Source organism: Myxocyprinus asiaticus, chromosome 4, assembly GCF_019703515.2.
Source record: "Myxocyprinus asiaticus isolate MX2 ecotype Aquarium Trade chromosome 4, UBuf_Myxa_2, whole genome shotgun sequence".
NCBI lineage: Eukaryota > Metazoa > Chordata > Actinopteri > Cypriniformes > Catostomidae > Myxocyprinus > Myxocyprinus asiaticus.
Window position 1 is genome coordinate 54,202,276 of NC_059347.1, and position 25,746 is coordinate 54,228,021.

General features: G+C 38.3%; 2 protein-coding genes across 2 annotated transcripts in view; both read left to right on the forward strand.

The window, feature by feature from the left end:
• Positions 1–706: 706 nt before the first annotated feature.
• Positions 707–13,651, forward strand: LOC127439687 (U4/U6.U5 small nuclear ribonucleoprotein 27 kDa protein-like). Its single transcript, XM_051695936.1, has 6 exons — positions 707–850; positions 10,543–10,669; positions 10,864–10,976; positions 12,469–12,548; positions 12,969–13,033; positions 13,365–13,651. Exons 1-6 carry the CDS (start codon positions 814–816, stop codon positions 13,417–13,419), a joined length of 477 nt encoding a protein of 158 aa, XP_051551896.1. The 5' UTR covers positions 707–813; the 3' UTR covers positions 13,420–13,651.
• Positions 13,652–14,311: 660 nt separating this feature from the next.
• Positions 14,312–25,746, forward strand: part of LOC127439685 (max dimerization protein 1-like) — a 28,543-nt gene continuing 17,108 nt past the window's right edge. The window contains exons 1-3 of the mRNA XM_051695934.1: positions 14,312–15,565; positions 16,259–16,358; positions 24,914–24,943. Coding sequence (XP_051551894.1) covers positions 15,499–15,565; positions 16,259–16,358; positions 24,914–24,943 — 197 coding nt within the window. The 5' untranslated portion in view covers positions 14,312–15,498. The remainder of the gene's footprint in view (positions 15,566–16,258; positions 16,359–24,913; positions 24,944–25,746) is intronic.

The following is a 25,746-nucleotide window of genomic DNA, read 5'->3' on the forward strand; positions in this document are numbered from 1 at the left end:
GATAGTGTTTAGGGTAAAAAGCCCCCCGTAGGGGCAAAAGGCCCCCATTAAACACATTGCTTTTCTTAAGTGGAGGGAATAGATTTGTAATGAAGAATGTTCAAAGTGGCTCGCATTGACTCATCCAATCATAATGGAGATTGATTTGTGTATAGGATACTTGAGATGGAATGTGATGCCAAATGTGATTGAAATTAACAGGAAATGGTGCACCCTTTTCTGAAGTGGTTATTTTGAATAAGCATTATCTTCTTGCAGCCTCAAAAGTGTTTGCCTAAGTAGACAAATGTTCCCCTGTAACGTTTGCTCCTTTATTTACACGTTATCACCATTAAATGGCTCGCTTGCCACATTTTTTATTTTTTTTTTTTTTTTTTTTAAGGAAAAGATTTTTAATCAAAAACCCGTCCGCTATTGTTTATTTTCCACACAAATTATGTAAAAAGAAATTTATTTTCTCAGTATTGATGGCTACATGACCAGAAAAGCCCCTCCATAGTTGTAACCTATTATTTATTTATTCGATAACATGTTTGCCTAATACCAATTTACTTACATGTGCAGTTTTATTGAAGTGACAATAATTTTAGTAACTATGTTAGTTTTGCGTAAACTATGGTTACCGTTAGAATTTTGTAGTAACGTGTGGTAGAAACTATTTGGAAAATTTGAAGGCTTGCTGCACCGGAATCATTTTGTTGGTGCACCGTTAATGGCTACCAGCGGACGGGTGAATCTGGACATTTCTGGATAACTCGCAGTTTATTGCAGCGCTGTTTGTTAGAACTTTGTGTGTTTCATACTGATCGAATAATGGTGAGAAGCAGGAGCCGAACACCACCGCGGCGAGGTTTGAATTAATTTCTGCTTTTCATAAATTAATGTTAAAGTGTGGCTGGTTTGTGTTTGTTAACATCCAGCAACCACACAAGCCCAAGCAGACAAATTAACTTAAGATTCGCAACTTGCTACAGTCCAAACAACTACAATTGAAACTATTGATTTAGAATATCATAAACTGGCAAACTAGACGATTGTTAAAATTGCTAGTTGTTATTGGTGAAAGCGCTTATGTCACGCATGCTATTTGCATACATGGAGTGTCCCAAACCACATCTAGGGACCAATCTTAGGGTACGTTTACACGACAACGATGTACTAAAAACGGAAACGTTTTTCCTTTGCGTTTTTGAAAAGTTTCGCGTACAGACGACAACGTTGTGATAACGATCCCCGTTCACACGGATCTGCGAAAACGACTAAAAACGCTGTATTATGCATGCCGGGCCAGTAGATGGCGATGTCACTTTGTAAAGAAACACTACGCGCCTGCGCACATAAGCATTCTTCCACAGAGCGGTGAATACAAACAAGATGGCGATCGCTGGTCGTATGCAGTAAATCTAGAATTTGCTGGACAAACACAGTCCGCCATTGTAGTTTTGAATATTTTTCTTTTTTTAATTCTTGTGTGAACATTAACAGAAAGGCAGTCATAACTGAAAGATGTACAGATAAAGACTGAGAATACAGTTCAGTTTACACATCATATTCTCCTTGACATACCAAACAATAAATAACAAAAAATAAGTAAAATAAACAGAAATAAAAATAAAGTAGGGGAGTAGGAGATTTTACATTACAAATCAAAATCCTTCAACAAAGAATACAAATATTTTGCTTTGGTACTTATCACACTCAGTGTCTCTAAATACATTGAAAATTCCTCTTTAAAAACAAGTAATTGGGGAGAAACTTTGAAAAATGTACATTTGTGTATGTATAATTTCATTAAAAGCAATACATTATTAATAACATAAGATACATTTTTTTCCTTAACCAAATTTAACAACTTCCCATGAAATTATCAGTCTCGCAGGTATTTTTTGTTGCATCCAGCTAAATGCATCCTTCCAGAATTAATACACCAAATTACATTGAAAAAGCAAATGTTCAGCTGTTTCTGTCTCTGACTTGCATATTTGACACAGATTTGAATCCCCAACATTAAACCTTATTCTTAAAAATTCTTTAGTTGGATAAATATGATTCATAATTTTAAAGTGCACCTCTTTACATTTAGGGGCAATGGGAAATGAAAAGAAATTGGTTCTAATTTCACTCACTTCTTACTTTTCCAAATGACAAAAAATGTAAGATCTCCTTACAGGACCTGGACAACTTTGTTGTAGTAAACAATCTGTCAAAAATCTGTTAGAGCCTTTTTTATCTGCAAAGTTGATATTTTCTATCATGAGATCATGCAATTTAGGTATTACCACTGAATATTTTAATTGTTCCTTAACTAATTTAATCATCGGCAATGGGATACTTTTAATAATTTTATCATACATTTTAGGGGAGCAACTTGTATTGTATTTAACACAAAAATGATTGAGACTCATTATATTCCCAGAGTTATCCATAACATGTGTCAATGACCATATGCCTTTTTGCCACCACTCATCAATAAACAAAGTTTTTCTGCTCACTGTTATACATCTGTTATTCCAGATTGACATGTTATGTGGGCTAAAATTATGTTTGAAAATCAATTTCCAATATAATAGAATTTGTTGGTGAAAAGCAGAAAGTTTTACAGGGAGTTTAGAAATGTCAAAGTCACACTGTAACAGAAAACTTATGCCACCACATTTTTTAAATACAGCTGTAGGAATCTCAAACCAGAATGACTCATTATTAAAAAACGATTGTAACCATTTAAGTTTGATAGTCCCATTCATAATGTCAAAGTCAATCGTCTTAAGACCTCCATCTTCATAATCTTTAAACATATCACTTTTCCGTAAATAATGACTTTTCATTTTCCATATAAAATCAAAATTCAGTGTATTTATTGCTTTTATATTTTTAGCAGAAGCCACTAGTGAGAAACACAGATAAATGAATCTAGAAAGACTCTCTACTTTCGTCAATAGAATTCTTCCGAAAATCGTTATGTCTCTCTGCAGCCAAGTATTCATAATTAATTTACATTTCTATAAATTTTTATCAAAATTACATTTTTCTAACTTATCAACTGACTTAGATATCCAGATACCTAAATATTTAACTTACAATGTTATATTAGGATGATCATGCATGGCCAATAGCTCACATTTTGACATATTTAATACTAAACCTGAAGCTTTTGAGAAAATCTTAATAAACTGAAGTGCTAGGGGTATTTGCTGTTCATTAAAAAAAAAAAAAAGAGTAGTGTCATCAGCAAACTGACTGACAATAAAATGATTCCCTTCTAAATTAACACCAGATATGTTGCTCATTTTAAGTAAAATAGACAACATTTCAGCTACCATAATAAATAATAAAGGTGAGCTACCACATCCTTGTCTGATACCTCTTTGCACCTTGAATCTTGGACATGTACCTTGAGTGAGAGCTACAGAGCTGTTTATATCTTTAGAAAGCATACTAATAATATTTATAAACAATTTTATAAAGTGTCTAAGAGTTTGAAAAATGAAAGAGTGTTCCACCATGTCAAAGGCCATATAGAAATCCAAAAACAAAATGAAACTATCCTCTTCAATTAAATGACCATACTCAATCATATCAAAAACTAACCTGATATTGTTATGAATTGACTTATCCTTTAAGAATCCTGATTGTGACACACTCATAATTTGCAATATACCAATTTTCAATCTAGAAGCCAGTGCCTTAGTAAACACTTTATAATCCGTATTGAGAAGTGTTATTGGGCGTAGGTTATCTAATACAATGCATCCGGAAAGTATTCACAGCGCTTCACTTTTTCCACATTTTGTTATGTTACAGCCTTATTCCAAAATGGATTAAATTCATTATTTTCCTCAAAATTCTACAAACAATAATGACAATGTGAAAGAAGTTTGTTTGAAATCTTTGCAAATTTATTAAAAATAAAAAACGAAAAAAAAATCACATGTACATAAGTATTCACAGCCTTTGCCATGACACTCAAAATTGAGCTCAGGTGCATCCTGTTTCCACTGATCATCCTTGAGATGTTTCTACAACTTGACTGGAGTCCACCTGTGGTAAATTCAGTTGATTGGACATGATTTGGAAAGGCACACACCTGTCTATATAAGGTCCCACAGTTAACAGTGCATGTCAGAGCACAAACCAAGCCATGAAGTCCAAGGAATTGTCTGTAGACCTCTGAGACAGGATTGTATCGAGACACAGATCTGGGGAAGGGTACAGAAAAATGTCTGCAGCATTGAAGGTCCCAATGAGCACAGTGGCCTCCATCATCCGTAAATGGAAGAAGTTTGGAACCACCAGGACTCTTCCTAGAGCTGGCCGCCTGGCCAAACTGAGCGATCGGGGGAGAAGGGCCTTAGTCAGGGAGGTGACCAAGAACCCGATGGTCTCTCTGACAGAGCTCCAGCATTTCTCTGTGGAGAGAGGAGAAACATCCAGAAGAACAACCATCTCTGCAGCACTCCACCAATCAGGCCTGTATGGTAGAGTGGCCAGACAGAAGCCACTCCTCAGTAAAAGGCACATGACAGCCCGCCTGGAGTTTGCCAAAAGGCACCTTAAGGACTCTCAGACCATGAGAAATAAAGATTGAACTCTTTGGCCTGAATGGCAAGCGTCATGTCTGGAGGAAACCAGGCACCGCTCATTACCTGGCCAATACCATCCCTACAGTGAAGCATGGTGGTGGCAGCATCATGCTGTGGGGATGTTTTTCAGCGGCAGGAACTGGGAGACTAGTCAGGATCGAGGGAAAGATGACTGCAGCAATGTACAGAGACATTCTTGATGAAAACCTGCTCCAGAGTGCTCTGGACCTCAGACTGGAAGGTTCATCTTCCAACAGGACAACGACCCTAAGCACACAGCTAAGATAACAAAGGAGTGGCTACGGGACAACTCTGTGAATGTCCTTGAGTGGCCCAGCCAGAGCCCAGACTTGAACCCGATTGAACATCTCTGGAGAGATCTGAAAATGGCTGTGCACCGACGCTCTCCATCAATCCTGATGGAGCTTGAGAGGTCCTGCAAAGAAGAATGGGAGAAACTGCCCAAAAATATGTGTGCCAAGCTTGTAGCATCATACTTGAAAAGATTTGAGGCTATAATTGGTGCCAAAGGTGCTTCAACAAAGTACTGAGCAAAGGCTGTGAATACTTATGTACATGTGATTTTTTTTTTTTTTTAATAAATTTGCAAAGATTTCAAACAAACTTCTTTCACGTTGTCATTATGGGGTATTGTTTGTAGAATTTTGAGGAAAATAATGAATTTAATCCATTTTGGAATAAGGCTGTAACATAACAAAATGTGGAAAAAGTGAAGCGCTGTGAATACTTTCCGGATGCACTGTAACCTCATCTTTTCCTGGTTTCGGTAACAAAATTGTAAGCCCTTGTTTCATAGTTGGTAATAATTTGTTATTACTTAATCCTGTAAATGTTCAAATAAAAGATATTTTAGGCCTCCCAGAAAAATGTATAAAAATCTGTGGTTAAACCATCAGGACCCGATGATTTATCAGATTTACTCTTTTTTTTATTTTTTTTTATAGCCGCATCTAGTTCTTGTATGGTTAAGTCTGATTCACAAAGTTCTTTAAATACACTATCATTTGTCAGGATATTATCTTTTATCATCTCAAAAAAGGTATTAGAACTAATAGAGGAAAAAGATGAGGAATACAATTTAAACACCTCGTTTGCTATTGCGTTATGATTTGAACGTTCTATTTGGTCCACTATTAGACTGTTAACAGAATTACTTTCTTGTCGCCTTTTTTCCAAATTAATGAAATATGAGCTATTCTTTTCCCCCTCCTCCAGCCACTTAGCCCTGGATCTTACATATGCCCCTTTTGCCTTTTTAATATAGAATTAATCTAAAATGGAATGTAGCTGAATAAGTTTGTTTTTCTCTTCTTCTGACATACTAGGCTTGCAACAGCATTTATTAATCTCTTGAAGTAACTGGATTTCTTTTGCACATTTCATTTTTATCAAATTTTTGCTAAAGGTCATTGAATATTCTCTCAGTTTATGTTTCAAATACTCCCATTTGACACCACTTGACAACTTTTTTACTTTTAATTCAGCTATTAATTTTGGAATATATGTACAGAAGTCGTTCTGATTTAATAAGTCTGCATTAAATTTCCAGTATCCTTTAGTTTGAAAAGAATTCTCACTTTGTTCTAAGATTAGATTAATCACACAATGATCTGTTAAGGGGGCACTAGAGATACTACGTTTAGTCACATAACTTGAGAGAATATTAGAACCGAGCCAATAGTCAATTCTTAATCTTGGAAGTGGCATTTGGTTTGAACCATGAGAAGTGTCTGGCAGTGGGGTTTAGATTTCTCCAAATACACTATATGGCCAAAAGTTTGTGGACACCATATGTGCTTGATGAATATTTGATTTCAAAACCTTTGGCATCAATTTCCCCCTTTGCTGTAATAACAGCTTCCACTCTGTTGGGAAGGCTTTCCACTATACTGTATGTAGTAACATGGCTGCAGGGATTTGCTCTCATTCAGACACAAGGCTATCAGTGAGGTCAAGAACTGATGTTAGTCGATGGGGCCTGACTTACAGTTGCTGTTCCAGTTCACCCCAAAAGTGATCAGTGGGGTTCAGGTCTCGACTTTGTGCAGGCCAGTCAGTTTCTTCCACGCCAGACACAGTAAACCATTTCTTTATGGACGTCACTTTGTTCACAGGGGCATTGTCATGCTGGAACAGAAAAGGGCTATCCCCAAACAGTTGCCACAAATTTGGAAGCACACAAAGCCCAAGCCATTACATAAAGAAACATTAAGATTTTTCTTTGCTGGATTTAATGGAGTAACTAAATTCGTTAATTAGAAGGGGGTGTCCACAAACTTTTGGCCATATAGTGTATCTGTTAATAAATTGGATGTACGAAAATCTTGAATAATGTTGTTAACATGAGAGACATTAAATTTAGAAGGCTGTCTATCCATATATTCATCAGGTGTCATGTTAAAATCGCCTCCAATTAAAATATATTCTGTAGGATAATTAGCTTTAAGTTCATTTATAACATTTGTTACAGTCAACAACAGATCCTTATTCTGGTTGCGGATATTATATACATACATATTTACTAAAATAAAAAATAATTCTTCTAACTCTAGAACCACTGCAAGCCAATGGCCATCTACATCAGCTTTGTGAGTAATAATTTTGCCTGGGCATTTGTTCATGCATATAGCGACACCTGCAGCGGTTTGAACCATGACTGAATATCATGTCATCCCCCCACTGTTTTTTCCAAAAAGCAACATCAGCCGACTCTGAATGCGTTTCTTGTAAAAAAAAATCAAATAAAAAAAAAACATTGGCGATTTTTGGTTTTTGAAAAATAAAAAAATGGCCTTTCACTTAACAGCCTCCTTTAAACCCCTACAGTTCAAAGAAGAAAATGAAATGTCAGTTTTTAACGTGAACATGAATAATTTAACAGATGAAACTTTAACTTGAGAAAAAAAAATCACAAAAATAAAGACTCAGACTTTTACAATCCAGCCTGTAGTGTATTGTATAGTCTGTGGGATAGAAAACAAGCTCCCGTTTCCTTATCACTCCACCTCACCTCATATCAAAGAGAAGCAACAAATACCCTCTTAAGAGATATGTTTACCCTCAATGTACCCATATGGACCTCTGAAGCCAGCTGCTTTGCCTTCCTTTATGGCTTGTTCAATTCTTGGCCATAAATCACGTCTCAAAAGTCTGTCTTCCCTCGTCAGGTCCTCCGCAAAACGAATGCCAGCTTCTTTGCACACCGTAGACGTCTTGGTACTTTTCCATATTTCATCCCGCACCACTTTGCGAGCAAAGAGAATGATCACCTCTCTAGGACGGCTGTTCTCCTTTCTTCCCACCCGATGCACGACATCAACAGCCTCCCCCATGGTAGAAGCAAACTCTGGCATTATCTTGCTAAGAAACTGAATCACATCTTCTCTTATGCGCTCATTGGAGTTCTCTCTGAGACCTCTTATGCAAAGGCACCATCTTCTTTTATACCTTTCCTCTTCCAACACACGATGTTTCAGATCATTGTTGTCTTTGAGTCAGCGACTCAGTTTGCTTTTCCATCATTTTGATTTTGTTTTTACACTCTCTGAGCTCCTGTATATTGATTTGTACGGATTTGGCAACGCTTGCAATCATCGTGTTGCTTCATTTGCATGCTTATTTCTTCATGTTGTTCATCTACCTTGGTTCCAAGAGCTTTAATCGCAGCCATTATAGCTGATTGGACACTTCATCTTCCTCATTCTCTGTCGTTTTTTTGGGATTTTTTTCCCCTTTTGGGGCTTACTCGGTGTGGATGGATCAGATTCAGCTCCTCGCTCCCTTTTGCTTGAAACTATGGATGCATCCATTGCGTAACAGTGTTCCTCCATTTCTATCATGACATCTAGCAACTCGGAGTATGTTCAACTTACAAAATCATCAGGTGGAGGTGGAATATAAATTGTCAAACTAAACAAACACGGGATTCATGTGAGAGTACTTAACAACTTGACTTCTCAGTCCGCCATCTTGCCGGAAGTCCTGTAGTTTTTAATGTCTCGCGCGTTGTTTTGAAGTACTCGCGCGCATGCCTATAGACTGAACACGTAATATGCGTGCGCATGACGTCATCGTTTTCACAAATTCATTTTTGTATGTTTACACGGGGCCATTTACACGACGTTTTGAGGACCCAAAACGCCGTTGTCGTATAAATGAACAGCCAAAATGCATAAAAAGTTTTCCGTTTTTAGTTGAAAACATTGTTGTGTAAACGGCCCCTTAGAGACTTTTGGTTGAGCTCTTTTGACTTGCGCTCAAAATGTATGTGTGTGTGTGTATATATATATATATATATAATGTATGTATGTATGTGTGTGTGTACACATACGCGTACACACACTCTCAGCAAAAAAAGAAACGTCCTCTCACTTTCAACTGCTTTTATTTTCAGCAAACTTTACATTTAAATATTTGTATGAACATAAAAAGATTCAACAACTAAGACATAAACTGAACAAGTTTCACAGACATATGACTAACAGAAATGGAATAATGTGTCCCTGAACAGGGGGGGGGGTCAAAATCAAAAGTAACAGTCAGTATCTGGTGTGGCCACCAGCTGCATTAATATTGCAGTGCATCTCCTCCTCATGGACTGCACCAGATTTGCCAATTCTTGCTGTGACATGTTACCCCACTCTTCCACCAAGGCACTTACAAGTTCCCGGACATTTCTGGGGGGAATGGCCCTAGCCCTCACCCTCCGATCCAACAGGTCCCAGACATGCTCAATAGGATTGAGATCCGGGCTCTTTGTTGGCCATAGCAGAACACTGACATTCCTGTCTTGCAGGAAATCACGCACAGAACGAGCAGTATGGCTGGTGGCATTGTCATGCTGGAGGGTCATGTCAGGATGAGCATGCGGGAAGGGTACAACATGAGGGAGGAGGATGTCTCCCCTGTAACACACAGCGTTGAGACTGCCTGCAGTGACAACAAGCTCAGTCCGATGATGCTGTGACACACCACCCCAGACCATGACGGACCCTCCACCTCCAAACTGATCCAGAGTACAGGCCTCGATGTAACGTTTATTCATTTGACGATAAACGCGAGTCCGACCATCACCCCTGGTGAGACAAAACCGCGACTCGTCAGTGAAGAGCACTTTTTGCCAGTCCTGTCTAGTCCAGTGAAGGTGGGTTTGTGCCCATAGGCGACATTGTTGCCTGGTAAGGACCTGCCTTACAACAGGCCTACAAGCCCTCAGTCCAGCCTCTCTCAGCCTATTGTGGACAGTCTGATCACTGATGGAGGGATTGTGTATTCCTGGTGTAACTCGGGCAGTTGTTGTTGCCATCTTGTACCTGTCCTGCAGGTGTGATATTCGGATGTACCGATCCTGTGCAGGTGTTGTTACACGTGATCTGCCACTGCGAGGATGATCAGCTGTCCTTCCTGTCTCCCTGTAGCCCTGTCTTAGGCGTCTCACATTACGGACATTGCAATTTATTGTCCTGGCCACATCTGCAGTCCTCATGCCTCCATGCAGCATGCCAAAGACACGTTCACACAGATGAGCAGGGACCCTGGACATCTTTCTTTTGGTGTTTTTCAGAGTCAGTAGAAAGGTCTCTTTAGTGTCCTAAGTTTTTATAACTGTGACCTTAATTGCCTACCATCTGTAAGCTGTTAGAGTCTTAACAACTGTTCCACAGGTGCATGTTCATTAACTGTTTATGGTTCATTGAACAAGCATGGAAAATGTTGTTTAAACACTTTACAATAAAGATCTGTTAAATTATTTGGATTTTTACAAAATTATCTTTCATATACTGTGTCCTGCAAAAGGGACGTTTCTTTTTTCTTTTTTTTCTTTTTTTTTTTTTTGCTGAGTTTTATATGTGTGTGTGTGTGTGTGTGTCTGTGTCTTTTGCTTTTTTCATTTATATTGTTTCATTTTGTGTTTGTTACGGTTTCCATGGTGTCATTTCAGAGAGACGCCGGTCACGCTCGTCCTCTCGAGATCGCGAGCGGAGGCGCAGGGAGCGCGAGAGGAACGGGTCGCGCGACAGAGACAGACGGAGGTCGCGCTCGCGCTCCCCCAACAGGCGTAGATCCAGGTGAGCGCTTGATATCAGTCAATGGATGTTGTCATAAGTACAATTCATGAGCTACAGACTATGATGACTATACAGCTAATAAGTGAAGAACATAAGAGCTATGAATCTGGTTATTTAAGAAGTAGAGCCCTCGGCTCATGGTCTAGTTTTTGATAACTTTCCCCTCCAGCTGTGTGCCTGTCTTGTTTATATAGATCTCCACGGCGACACCGCTCCTCCTCCCAGTCTCCAGTGCGGCAGAAGGACAGACGGGATGATGAAAGGAAGGAAGGGAAGGATAAACCTACAAAAGTCCATCAAATATCAGGTTGATAGTTTTTTTTTTTTTTAACAATACAATAAGATACCATATTGTGTCTTTGCATTGAACACTCTGCATCGAAATGTTCCAGGTTCAATGCAAGTTAAAGGAATAGTTCACAAAAAAATGAAAGGTTTCTCATCATTTACTCATCCTCATAACACCCCAGATGTGTATGACTTTCTTTCTTCAGCAGAACACAAAAGAAGATTTTTAGAAGATTTCAGGTCTGTAGGTCAGTACATTGCAAGTGAATGGTGAACAAAACTTTAAAGCTCCAAAAAGCACATAAAGGTAGCATAAAGTTATCCATAAAACTCCAGAATGTCTTTTGAAGTGGTCCAATTGGTTTTTGGTGAAAATAGACCAAAATATAACTCCTTTTTCACCATAAATCTTGACATCGACAGTCTCCTTGGTGATCATGATTCCAAGCTCGATTACAATTCACGCTTGAAATCATGATCATGCCTAGAGACTGCAATGGCAAGATGCACAATGAAAGGAGTTGTATTTTGGTCTTTTCTCAACCAAAAGTAGTTTCTGATTGGATTGCTTCAGAAGACACTGAATTAACCACTGGAGTCATATGGATTACTTTTATGCTACCTGTATGTGCTTTTTGGAGAATCAAAGTCCTGGCCACTATTCACTTGCATGGTATGGACCTACAGAGCTGAGATATGTTTCTAAAAATCTTCATTTGTGTTCTGATGAAGAAAGAAAGTTATACACATCTGGGATGGAATGAGGGTAAGTAAATGGTGAGATAATTTTCATTTTGGGGTGAACTTATCCTTTTAGCTCGATTACCACAAAAAATAAAATAAAAATTGACTCGTGCTTCCATTGTAAATATTAACAAAATTCATGATTACAGTAGTGTGCTTACAGTGGAAGTCTAGAGGGAAGGCATTGCACTTTGGGGGCGACAGTGTTTCAAAAGTGTGGTCTCAAAACTTAAATGTTATACATTTCAACATGGTATATAATGATAAAAACGTACTAACCTCTGTGCACATTTCTACTACATGGGCAAAAGTATGTGGACACCCCCTTATAATTAACAGGTTTGGCTTTTTCAGCTAAATACATTACTTGCAAGTGCATGAAATCAAGAATATAGCCATGCAATCAGCTTATATTCAGTTTTATTTTAATCCCCTTGGAATGGCTTGTCCCATTTATATTGTAAGTGCAGTACTATTTACACAATTTTGTACAAACTTGGGGATGATACAAAATCATTTTTGGGGGTAATCGAGATGATGAAGATGCTATCGATTTGTTATTGTTATTGAACCTGGACATTCCAACTTTTTCCAACTAATACTTATCCAAATAAGATAAAAGAAAATTGATGTGCATCAGATGCCCTAAGGGTAAAAAAAAGAACAAGTGAGTGTTTATTTGAGGTGCTGGGAATGGCCTGAATCAGGTATTATTCACCCATGTATGAATACTTTTGAATTTATGTCCCATCTGATTGGTCGTGTAGCTGAGGACATGCAGGGAAAGACAGAGGAGGAAATAGAGATGATGAAACTGATGGGGTTTGGATCCTTTGACAGCACAAAGGTGAGGTATCTCATTTAGTTGTTATTGTTTATTCTATGAGTTTGACCAATGCCTGCTTAAAAAAAAAGAAAAAATGGAGTACTTTGGGTATTAAGCTTTGTAATAATATAACGGACCAGAGAGAGTTCTCATGGGGCCATTGGTCATGGGCAAAAGTACAGATTGTTCTTACAGCTATTTAAAGTGGCAGAGCTGGTCCTCCAACTAACCACAAGATGGCACAGCTAGATAAAGTGTATGCTTAAGATAGTGTATATTGCTGTTAAAGACCTATGAAGATAAGTTAAATTGTCAATAAAATCATCAGTATCGTGTGCTGTCCTTTTAGTGTTCACTGATACTGTATATTCATAGTGCAAAGTAATTTATAACAACATTTGAACATAATGGTGTGGTTGTTGTCACCATCTTGTTCAACAGGGTAAAAAGAAAGAGGGTTCTGCTAAGGCATTCGCTGTCAACGTGTCTCAGAAGAGAAAATACAGGTCTGTATGAGTATTTATTTTCTGAAAAGAGCAGTCTTCATATTTATGTTTGCCCCATCAAATCCCTTGACTTTTAAGTTCTGTGATCTGTAATAATTTTTAGAGCAGATCCCGGGCTTTATTTCTTCTATAATGATTTTTACATGCACAAACGGCATGCTTTTTAAAAAGAAACAATTTGCAAAGTTAATATCCCAGCAACAGTTAAGTATGTGGCCAATCACCTCTGCAGGTGCTGCTCAGCGAAGTGACAAACATTCTCATTGGTGGGCAGTGATGTAATGTTTTGGTGCAGGAGGAAATCAGTGATGTAATCATATTTCTCTTGCAGGCAATATATGAACAGGAAAGGTGGTTTCAACAGACCTTTGGATTTCATTGCTTGATCATGGAAAGTCAGGAGCCAAGTTTTAACGACTTTGACTGCTTTGAGTTCCTTTGTGATGAAACGTATATTCATTTGTTCCTAAGTGTATATAAAGTGTCATTTTAGTTTTCAATAGATGAACATCATAGCTAATTTAAAAGTATTTTGTTATTGTGGATTATTTGCCTTGAATGTCTTCTTTTGTGAAACCCTTACAGTGCTAATAAATTGAGATTTTTGTAATTATTATTATTATTTTATATATATATGTTTTTGTGTATAAAAAGTTTTTTCTTATGTGTTTTTTGTCATTATTGCATTATCTGGTATATTAGAAAATACGATAATTCACAATACCCAAGGCTTCGCAGATTTGAATGGTGCATCTTTAGTCTTAATGCGACCTGACATCTATTCTTGTTCCATAAAATTAAAAGTGGAGAGATATAAAGTGTATTTCCATTGTTAGACATTTAATGCATAAAAATCATGTACAGTCATTTTTAACAATTTACCAGGGAGGTGTGGCAGTGGGAGTTCCGTAACGTCTTAAAGGCGACCTATCACAGGCGGCGGTGATCTGACGCTCCAACCAATCATAGCATAACAACATTGCACGATTTGCATAATAATCCATTTTGGCTCTGGAGCAAATGCCAGAATACTACCGTACAGGTTGAATCCTCGCTCCAAAATGGCGTTAAGGTGCTACCTAGTTGCACCATTATCTTGCAGAATGGCAATATAGCGGTCATATATTCACGCTTTAGAATTGCCCCTCTGCCATTGGTTTTCGTCAGCGACTGTCTGTTAGATTGACAGACAAAGCCTCCAATGAGAACCCTCCTTCCTGTTTCGTCCGTCCAATAGAATCGCAGGTTCCCCGAATCTTTGACAGGCGAACAGAAACATGACAGCAACAAGCAAACATCTCATCTGCCTGGCACGACGACGTTATGGTTTCGCTAGCTGCGTGTTTTTGTCCTATTTTTGATTAATTTTCCGCAGTTGCACACAGCCACATATTAGCATGTGCAATTCGAGCTGTTTAATAAGTAGCAAGACCGTTTGACACGCTTAAAATATCGAAACCAGCGATTGTTTGGACTTTTTAAGAGGCCGTGCGTTCGCCCAGTCACTATTTTTCAACGCTTTTTTTGTCCATATTTTTCCTCCTCTTTATTATACAACAGACTATTGCTTACCACCTCGCTGGCAAGGCATATGAAAATCTACGTTTTTATATATATATTTATATTAGCAAGGAATTTGGGTTGACTGTTGCTTGTTTTCCTAACGCTACCAGCACAGCAGCAGCAAAGCTGAAACATAATAACAAAAACCAACATCACCAGCTGCTCAAACACACCTTTTTGTCAGATAATCTAATCTGGCAACCAGTACCCTCATCAGATCTATCTGACTGAGCTGTCAGTGTGGTATTTTTGTCTATACCTATCAACGATGCACATTGGTCTCTAGTTAGGAGCTTTCGGTGCCAGACTATTAGAGCCTAAAAGCTGACCAAGTGCCGAACTAAAGCTGTAATCTATAAAAGTCTTTAAACCTTTTTGAGTGTAGCCACTTACATGGTTTCAGGAAGAGTTGCCCTGATTTTGCAAATCTGGAGGTTTTTGTTGTTGTGCGCGTTTTTTCCACGGTCGTGTTGCACTCACATTTTTAACATTTGACGTCCGTTATCTAATCTAATATGAGCAAGAGTATTTAATTTAGTTTTTTTTTCTTTTCTTTTCTTTTCTTTTTCTTTTTCTTTTTTTTTTTTTTAGGCAGCTGAGGGACATTTTTATTCCTTTTTTTTTTTTTTTTTACCATCCAGCCATTTGGAAACCAGCGTTAGATATCACGGCCGTGTTTATTTATTACATTTTTCAATACGCCATTTTTGTACACATTTTTGGTTTTTAAATATCAACAAGCTCCCATTTCTATAGATTTCCCTCGCTGCCGTGCATAAAAAGATTTTATATAGTCGTCTGGCTGGATTTTTTTACTGTCTAAAAGAGGAAGGAACGAAAGGCTGGTGCTTGTTTTTTCCTCTTTTATTTCTGACACGGATCGTCATTTTTAATCACATAAAATGTCGGCGATTGAAAAACTGCAGATGTTAATCGAAGCAGCTGAATATCTTGATCGAAGAGAACGAGGTAAAGTAACGTGTGTGTGTATATAATATAATGCAATATAAAGATACATTTTTGCATGCTAATGAATCTTGACACTGTTGCTAAGGTGCTCGTCTGGTATGAAGAAAATAAATAGGACTGCCTATTTATTTGATGCTAAGAATGATATACAGACGCTTTTTCTGTTGTTATGACATTTGGGGAAGATCAAGGCATGGAGAAGTGGCCACTTCAGCTGTCTGAGACAGTGCGCTTCCCAGTCACCGTACACTTACCTTTTACAGGGGACATGTATGTGTTGTTAAGGCTCTCTTGGAATAATATCCAGTGTTTATGACATAGATATGTTTTAATGGTGCATATGTAAAAGGTTTGTGTTCATATGTGGGGCTTAAATCCATTTTCAAGCACTGCTGTTGGTTTGTACTGGAGGGTTTCCTGGTGCAACCCCCCCTCTCCCATACATCTGTTGTGGTTTGGCTGGCTGCTGGGTTTACTCCAGTTCAGATGACATCATTGACCCAACAGCAAGATATTTTAATTTTTTTTAAATGGTCCATTTGAGTGTATAGTATCACTTTATCTGCTTTTTGGGTTTCATTTGTCCAGCTCCTCAGCAAATGGTCAATGCATGTAATCAATCGCTTTGATTTTTGGATAGTCAGTGTGCTCTGTGGTCTAATGAGTTTGCAATGTCTCTATTTGATTTTGCAGAAGCGGAGCACGGCTACGCCTCTATGTTACCATTCACCAGCAACAAAGAGAGGGATGGCTTAAAACGAAAAATGAAAAGCAAGAAAAACTGCAGCAGCAGGTACGCTAATGGATCCTTGCGACCTCGAGAATCACGACAGATCTATTAGTCACCTTCTGTACTGTATGTACAGTCACTTCTGTGTGATTGGCCCTGTGATGCTTGTGTTTACCTGCTTAACATGCGACAAATCAGCAGGGAGTTTCAGACACCTCCCAAATCCCCATACACCCTGTTACCAGGAACGTTCGGTAACATACTTGATTCACGCATCACTTAATAGGACCATGTGTCCCATGAATGATTTCCAAATCGCTGGACCTGCACATATCTGCACCGTGAATGTGCGTGACACAAACACACCCACTGATTCATCCGTGTGCAGATGCAGTCAGGAAATGCCATCCCACATTTAACACAGAGAGAGACGTTCACTCACGCTGCTCGTTTTCTCTCCCTGTGACTCTCACCGCCCACAGTCACCATTAACTCACTCACTACTCAACACCTCAGATTTCATCACCATCATCCGATTAGCACGTTTCGAGCTGTCTTTCATCTTCCTGTGGATAGAACAGGATGCCTGGAATTGGTTTTTAGAGTAGTGCTGATTAGGATTTGGTTTGTTGTTAACTGGTTATTACCACTTATTACCAGGTTATCACAAATTCTATGTGAAGACGTTTGTGTCCATTTATAACTATTGTCAGCGATTCTTGAAGCCAGAATGCCAAAAAAAGCATTCATTTATTGTAATGATTAATCGAATCGTTCAGTAGTGAAACCAGTCAAACTTATGAATGTTTATTAAAATAAAAATACAATTCTGTCATTTATTCACCCTCTTGCAAAATGTATTTGAAAACTGGACAAAAATTCAGAGGTACAAGACTGTGAACTTGCCGTCTTTCACAAGGGCATGAACTACAATCCAAGGAAGAATTGCTAAAGAAGTAATCGAATATAAAATGGTGGAAATATATAAAACTATCCATTTTAGTTTGTTGATTATAACTATAGAAACAATATAGTTTGTTTATTTTTAAAGATTTTGATATATACAAATAAATAAGTAGTTTGAAGAAAGACTGACTCATTTGCGTCATTCACAGTGCATCATAGGAGTGGATGGTCACTTCTGGGTTTGTTTGGCGGGCTTTCTTGGCATTAGTTGGTGGATCTCTCTCTGCTGGACCATGGGTATCGTAGTTGTTCACCGGGAATTTCGCTATTAAACACTATTTTTAAACAACGAAGATTGAAATAACGCAGACTGATGTCTTCGACAGAAGTATATACCATCAAGGAACAACCTCGTAGTACACAGTAGGTCTGTCTTTAAATGTTTATAAGTTATCGGTAAAAGTCAATTTGTCAATGGAAAAAGTGAATGGGATATTTACTTCTGGATCCTGACTGTTGTGCTCTATATCTTAATGATGACAGAATTAAAATGTTTGGGCAAACTAACCCTTTAACCATATTTAACCATAACCATATACAATCTATTTTGAATGTGGGAGTAATTACCCAGAGCAGAAGACATCAGCATAAGGCTACATTAAGATAATTAATATTCCAGTTGTGGGCTAGCTTTTCAGTTCTCTGATTATGACCTGACTCTTGTAGCTTAAACTCCATATTCTGTACAATATTTATCATTTGCTATTACACTGTGTCCTAACCTGGTACAACGCATTAAGGTGACAAGCGATAAAAGCTATCACTTCCATGTTTATCCTCCTAACCAGCCTCAACAAGTGTGGTGTTGCACTAGGTAGCCTTGTCCACAATGAAATCTCACATTTCACATAGCTGTATATTAAAAGAATAGTTCACTCAAATATGAAAATTCTCTAATAATTTACTCAACCTCATGCCATCCCAGATGTGAATGACTTTCTTCTACAGAACACAAAGATTTTTAGAAGAATATCTCAGCTCTCTAGGGCCATACAATGTAAGTGAATAGTGGCCAGAATTTTGAAAGTCCTAAAAGCAGAAATAGGCAGCATAAATGTAATACAGTGGTTAAATCCATGTCTTCAGAAGAGATATGATAGGTGTGGGTGAGAAACAGATCAATATTCAAGTCCTTTTTTACTATAAATCTCCAGCTTTGACCAGCCCTGACCAGTAGGTGGCAATATGCATGAAGAATGTGAGACCTGCAAAAAATTTGAAAGTAGAGATTTATAGTAAAAAGTGCTTTTTGAAGCTTCAAAGTTTTGGTCACCATTCACTTGCATTGTATGGACCTACAGAGCTGAGATATTCTTCCAAAAATCTTTGTTTTCTGCAGAAGAAAGAAAGTCATACACATCTGGGATGGCATGAGGGTGAGTAAATGATGAGGGGAATTTTCATTTTTGGGTAAACTATTCCTTTAAACATTAAATATGTTCTGATTGGCTGTGCTTGTAGGGCATTGTGCCGCATTTCCACTTTCAGTGTGGACAGTCAAAACTTTCACACTATGCCTGGTTAGGATGCAGTGTTACTCTGAATCCTGACTGGTCTGATAAGGGTAAATAGAAGTTTAGGGATAGCCACACTTTATTCTTGCGCTAAGGGCTGGTCTTTGTAACTGTAGTTGATTGACAGCACACGTAGCTGTCATACTCTGCATATGATACTGATTCATAGCTACATGGCCCCTCATGAACGGGTAAGCAGCGGGTCATAAAAGTTGCTGCTTTTGAATCATATAGACAAACCAGTTTTGGAACATAACCTTGGATAAAAGTGTAGTTATTGTGTAAGTATGTTGGTTCAAAGCAAGCAGAAAACAGTCCTTTAATCTATGTCAGGGTGTTTGTGTAGCTTGTAATATAATATATATTATGGAATATTAAGGCCTAACTAGGGTAGCACAGGGTTTGTAGCTATTTATGTACAGCCGTATGTTATGTTTAAAGGAAATTGTTGTTTAAATGTTGGTTTAATTTGAAACCATGCAGGTGTTGTGCAATTTTAGAGCACAAATTATCACCTGTTGCCATCAACTCATATTATATGGGGTCATGTTGTGTCCACTAGAAGAGGCTTTGCTAAATAAGTTCCAAGACCATTGCTCAGACTGTAACATTACCAACCAGGTCCAGACTCCAGAAAAAGCCAAATGTGAGTAAAGAGTTTCGAACATTGGAAATTCATCTATAGTGCAGGATGCCTAAAGTTGTTTTTTACAGCTTCATGGCCAGTAGAACATATTTATTGCCAGTACATTTTTCAGGTTTGGCAAGTTAATTTTGGACCATGATTACTAATGTTTGACTTATGCAAATACAACAGACTTTGGTCATTGCTTTGTGCTGATTGAGGTAGATTAACCCATTTTCTGGGGAATTACCATTCAATTTTACTATAGTTAAGTTCCACTTGCTTACATGTTCTTAGCAAAATATTTTAAACAGTATATGGTTCTCTCTCTTGCTCCTATGGTAACTCTTTGTAGTTGTGTATTCATGGGTAACTACTAAAGATATGACCAGAAAACATTACATATTTTCATATTTCATTTGCATATTGCATATGCAATGCAAAAGGATTTTTTTTTCCTCGCAAACACTCCTCAATTATTAGCCAATGAAAAGCAGGTGGCGGAAAGATAGTGGGTGCAAAATAGCCTGCCTCTAATAGAATGAGTATTTTGATCACAATCATTAAACATTATGATGCCTCAGAAATGTCAGACTTGTGTTTAAAATCTTCCAAGACATTTTGTGCATCAAATGCATAAAGATGAATCCTCCGCACAGCAACCCACACTCACTACCCCAGCACTGGTGTTAATGCATCATACATGAAACGCTTTGCCTCTGTATCTGTGCTGAATAGACTCCTCGCATCTCTTCAACTGCACAACTGGCTCATTAGACGGTTCTCCCTGTGTTCATTCACACAAGCTGAAAGTGATTCAGTTGTTTGAGCTTTGTGTGTCCAATCGATGACTGATCTTGGACAGTGAAAAGCCATACATGTCTCAGGAATGTAATTTACAAAGTATATGTTTGAGAGTGTTTGTGTTCTGTGTAACCTTTATTAAATATATGTCAGGTGGATCTCCTATCTAGTGGATCTCCCCACAAACCTGCTTTCCCTGCTTGCGTTTCCTGATGGATTGTGGGGGGAAGGGTGACATCGCGTGTCCCTCGTGTGTATGTGTGAGAGAAAGTGAGAGTGGTGGGCTGGTGCCTTCCTCTCCCCCTACTCTTCTCCTCAATCCAGGCAACCAGCACAGCTCGAACACCCCCATTATATATATATGACAGGGCTCCTCCTCCTACCTCTCGCTTACATTCAGACAGTATGTGGGCTAATGCAACTATCAGCAGCTATGGGTTCTCTTCTTGTTCCTGTAGGAAATGAATGTGTGCACTTACTGGTGCCTTATTTGATCTCCTTCCTGTATTCACTATGCCCATTGCACAGTGTTCTAATGGCATGTGGGGAACACAATGTTTTGCCTATTAGCCGTCATAATGTGGATTGGATGTAAAGGATATGCAGCAAATCGGACAGGATCAAATGTGTTCTACAATGCAGTAGCGTGAATAAGGAACTGCTCTGACCTTTTAGTGTTGCAACAGGTGGCCTGGCAAGTACAGTAGCACTGACGGGAGTCGACTTGGCCTTACAGAGTGATAGGGGCTGTTATGTCACTGGTATCTGTCGGTACCCCGCACCCAACCCCCTGAAATCCACCTTATGAGCGAGATGCCAGCCAAGCAGATAATCTGATCTCTTTACACAGTGAACTAATATGGAAACACGTTAGAAAGCTTGTTTATAGTCTCTTAATTTCAGCCAGCCAACACATCCAGTGTTTTCAAAGAATGTTGAGCAAGAGATTTATAAATGATAAACAAAGTTAAAGTCACTATTTAGTTTCTTAAAGGTTATAGTTTAAAATTCACCCTCAAATTTACTCACCCTCATGTTGTTCCATAACAGTATGGAACTTATGTGGAACTCAAAAGGAGTTATTAGGCGGTATGTTAGTCTCAAGTCACTATTCACTTTCATTGCAGTTTTGCAATTGGTGACTGAGGCTGCAGTCTTGCTAACATCTTTTTTGTTTCAATGAAGAAAGAAAGCCATATGGGTTTGGAACAACATGGGGGTTCTGTATATGAAATAAGTTTTATTTTTGGGTGAAATATAACCTTTAAGTTCCTGGACTTATTTTTTGGTACATGTTGATGTTTGTCTCAGTAATCTTTCATCAGAATATAATAATTTGCTCCATCTCTGAAACTATCTTTTCAGCTGACTAAATTGTCTTATTATGGAAGTAAAATGGGTTGTCTTCATTTATTCATCCTCATGTCATCCAAAACCTGTATAACTTTTTCCATTAAAAACACAAAAAGAGATCAGTCACCATTCGCTTTCATTGAATGGACACAAGAGCTGCATCAACATCCATAAAAATTTCTCCACAGAAGAAAGAATATATAATGCGAGTTGAGGGGGAGTATTGATGACAGATATTTTTTTTATATTTTGGTGAACTATCCCTTCAAGCTCAAAAGAGAATTGTTTTGAAGTTTGACATCTACTTGCGTTCAAAATAGGCAAGTTTTAGGGGGTACATAGTGTGAGATGCTGATATGAGAAGATATCCTCTTCTCTAAGGTTGGAGGTATTTTTAGAGTGAGGGTTACTGCACAGGGGGTCATGAGGTCAGTTTGAAGGATGGATGAATAAGGGAGACAGGATACGTTCCTTCCAGTCTCCATTTTTATGGCCTAGTGCTTTGCAAGTTCTGAATCATGCACTAGTGCTGTGTGATCACTGGGAGGACATGTTGCATTCAAAGTCGCTGGCTGTGTATGTATGCTTATGCAAATGAACATTCTATATGCACTTTTTATGCAAAGGTTAGATTTGGTCCGTTGATTTGATTGGACAAGCGGTTTCCATGTGTGCCAATTTCTGATAAAAGTTTCACTGTTTGTATCACTAAATGTTCGTGTCGTAGAGTTCCAGTTCTGTTGTCGCAACAACACAGTCGATTGTTGCATTTTCGATTGCCGTACTCTTAAGTTTAGACTTGGAAATCATAATTACAATGCGATATGTGTTCAAGTGATTTAGGTTGCATTAAAATTGATGTGTTGGCAATTTCATTCTCTCTTTTCCAATTCCCAACAAAGACAAGAAACTTTTCAGTGCAACAACAACAAAATTAAAATCAAAATATGCACATTAGGGGTGTAATTGATGCTTTATTGATGTATTTTATAATTCTCATGCTGCACACTTTTGCACAAGCCCATTACCTATTTTCTGGAAGGCTTGATCACTTTTCTTCATCAACAGTATATAAAATGCTTGCAAACTAAATTGAACAGTCAGCATTCACAATTACAGCTTATGATCAATACAAGTTTGCTTCCTCAGTGATTCTTTAATTGTCACTTGGAAAGAAGGGGACTCAAAAAAACTAATTCCCACTGCTAATTAGGACTTTGGTGGCGTTCGTGTGCGCTCATCTCGTAATTACGATCATTCCGACATGACTTGAAGGAAGGATTGAACTGTTGAGCGGTTGTTTTCCTCATCTTTTATTGTGGCTTCCTCTTTGCCTCTCTTTCACTCCTCCGTTGATCTAGTAATGGTTTCTCTCAAATGAGTTTTCATTCACATGGTGTGTGAAGATTCTTCCACCCCCACTGTCGTCTTGTGTCTCAGGCTTGTGTTTCTAGTTACTGTTGCGAAGTGGGGCCGAGGGCCTGAATATATTTTGCGTATATAGCAAGAGAGGACATTTGCAATCAGCAATTAGCATTTTGGCAACTAGTGCAGCCACTAAACAAACCCGGGGCCCTGAAAATTCCTCTGCCCTTGTAAGGTTTCCTCCTGTGCAGCCTTTTCACCAAACACACACCGGTGTGCCTTTTTGTGCTAAATATTCAAATCAACAGTACACACAGGAGAGTGCACACAGGACACTCTCAATGTGCCTTTTAAACCTAAGGACTGTGATGTTGGAAGTATAGCCTATTACACATGATCCGACACATAAAGCCACGGTGCTTACAGTAAATGGTTGATGCTAGTTTGAGGGTAATTTGCGTAATCTCTTGATATTGTTCACGCTTTTACTGTTTCTGTTAATAAAAGGCTTGCCAATGCAAAACTTGGGCTGCTTAGTTGTTGTCATTGGTTGCCATGGCATTGATATTCAGTTGCTAAGGTGTTCATTAAGGAGTGGTTTTTAGCACATTGTGCTTATGCGTATATGCGGTTTCTAGGGTGTTTTAAAGAGTAAATGCTTATTGCTATGCAGTTGCTAGGGTGTTTCAGGTGTTTACTAGGGTGTTCTAGGTAGTTGTTCACTTGCCCAAGTCAAAAGAGCCCACCATGATATTCTGGGGCCGGTTGCAACAAACCTCTTAAGTAAAAAAATAAATAAAACAAAACAGTTAAAATTATAACTAAGGTATTTTAGTATAGTAACCAAATAATGAAAATGTACTTGCTTTAATGTTGCTCCAAACATGTATGTCATTCATTCTTATGTGGAACACAAAAAGATGATGTTAGGTAGTTTAAGTTCAGTCACCATCCATTTCCATTCATTTTGTTTTATTTCGTACAAAGAAAGTGAATGGTGGCGGAGGCTGTCATTCTGCCTAATATCTCCTTGTGTTCCAGAAAGGAAAAAAGTAATATGAATCTGGAACAGAACAGTGAGTAAATGATGATGAAATTTTAAATATTTGGATAAACTACCACTTTAAGGGGTTTGTTGCAACTGGACATTGGCTCCTTCCTTGGGTCCCTCTTTCACTGTTAGTCTGTGGGATTTCTTCAGGGCAGTTTCTGAGCATATGGGGGCTCTTCGAGAAATTCTACTTGTGGGCCCAGAAACCCTGACTTCTCGATGATGAAAAACCCTTTGAGCATACCTGTCAAATCTAGCTACAACTCTCTCCTTGCAGTTACATTCTCCCTTCCCTCTCAGGCCACAAGGGAGGCCCCTATAACTGTCTAATTGAGCCATAACAACTGCCTGAGTCTTACTCACAGCTTTTAATGTGTGTATATATATATATATATATATATATATATATATATATATATAATAACAAATGACCTTACTTTGCAGCCACTTATACCACCCATAGCTAGAAATGGCCCTGTCTTTCTTCACCTATTTTATCCTCTTCCTTGCGAAAATCACAAGTCTGATTGCTTGGAAATGTAATTGCACCCCTCTCCTCAACAAGCAGAATGATTTCAGGTTTCATTCATGTGTGTTGCACAAACAGTTATTCACCAAAGTTTAATACTTAAATTCAAGTATACTTGGCGCATCCATGTTGTGGATCGCTCCGCGCACAGTATGAGTGACATAAATTTTGTCATAATCCAGACCGCTCGGCCTGAATGCGGTCAGAAGAGTATACTCGCAAAGGTCACCAGGTGCGAGGCAATACGGAACATGCAAAAACAAAGGATACTTAGGCCTTTAGGGTTAGGGGTTTGTTCAAATCCCTAATCCTACACGAGTAATAGTAATGGTGATGTTTGCCTTTTATAAAAAAGAACAAGGACAGTTTATTCATATAATCTCTCTTCTTCCTTTCTTTGTGTTTCTGCAGGTCAACACACAACGAGATGGAAAAGAACAGGTATGTATGTGCATATAACCTTAATGTTAGTGTCACAGTCATTTACTCTTATCTGTAAGATTTCAGGATTATAACTCATTACATCCACACTCATGAGTTTAAGATTACATTTCTGTAATTGGATGCTAAATGACCAGGGAATGTGCCTGAATTCCTAATTTCAGTCATCTCGGAGCCTTCTCTTATCACATGTTTCCACTTGCACCCAGATGAAGTTAAGTGATAAATGTTAAGGTCAGTCAATCGGCTGATGTATCTGTTCGGTTTTGACCTAGAAATAAACCCTCAACAAATGGGTGACCTGAAATGAAGAATGTGAAAGATCTCAGTAATGAACCTAGCTTAGAGTTGTCCCTGGTGCTCTGCAGTTGGGTAACGCATTCACACTAGTGGTCGACTGATATGGAGTTTTAAATGGCCGATGCCGATATCCAGTGAGCAGGGTGGCCGATAGGCCGATATATCACACAATTTAATGTAGTAAATAACAAACATAAAATTTCTAAAAAATAATTATAATAAACTCTTATTTAGCACTATATTTTCTCAATTTCACATAACACTAAGAAATTATATTGTATTTTAAATGGTAGAAAGCAGTTTCTTCAGATTTCTGTTTAGTCATCAAATTTTTGTAATTTATTTGCACAGAAATTGTAAATATATTAGGAAGAAGGAAATAACAGTACACACAGTAGTCCAGCAACCATGGATGGCATACATACAGTGCATAGTGAATAAGACATTTACTTATAGCACATGTGAAGCACTTTTACCTTGGGCTGCATCCGAAAACATAGGCA

Excerpts from the sequence above, each read along its gene's own strand:
- LOC127439687 (XM_051695936.1), top strand. The coding sequence starts at position 814 with ATGGTGAGAAGCAGGAGCCGAACACCACCGCGGCGAG. Across the intron at positions 10,670-10,863 it reads CCCAACAGGCGTAGATCCAG|ATCTCCACGGCGACACCGCT; the intron begins GTGAGCGCTTGA and ends TTGTTTATATAG. Across the intron at positions 13,034-13,364 it reads TCTCAGAAGAGAAAATACAG|GCAATATATGAACAGGAAAG; the intron begins GTCTGTATGAGT and ends TTTCTCTTGCAG.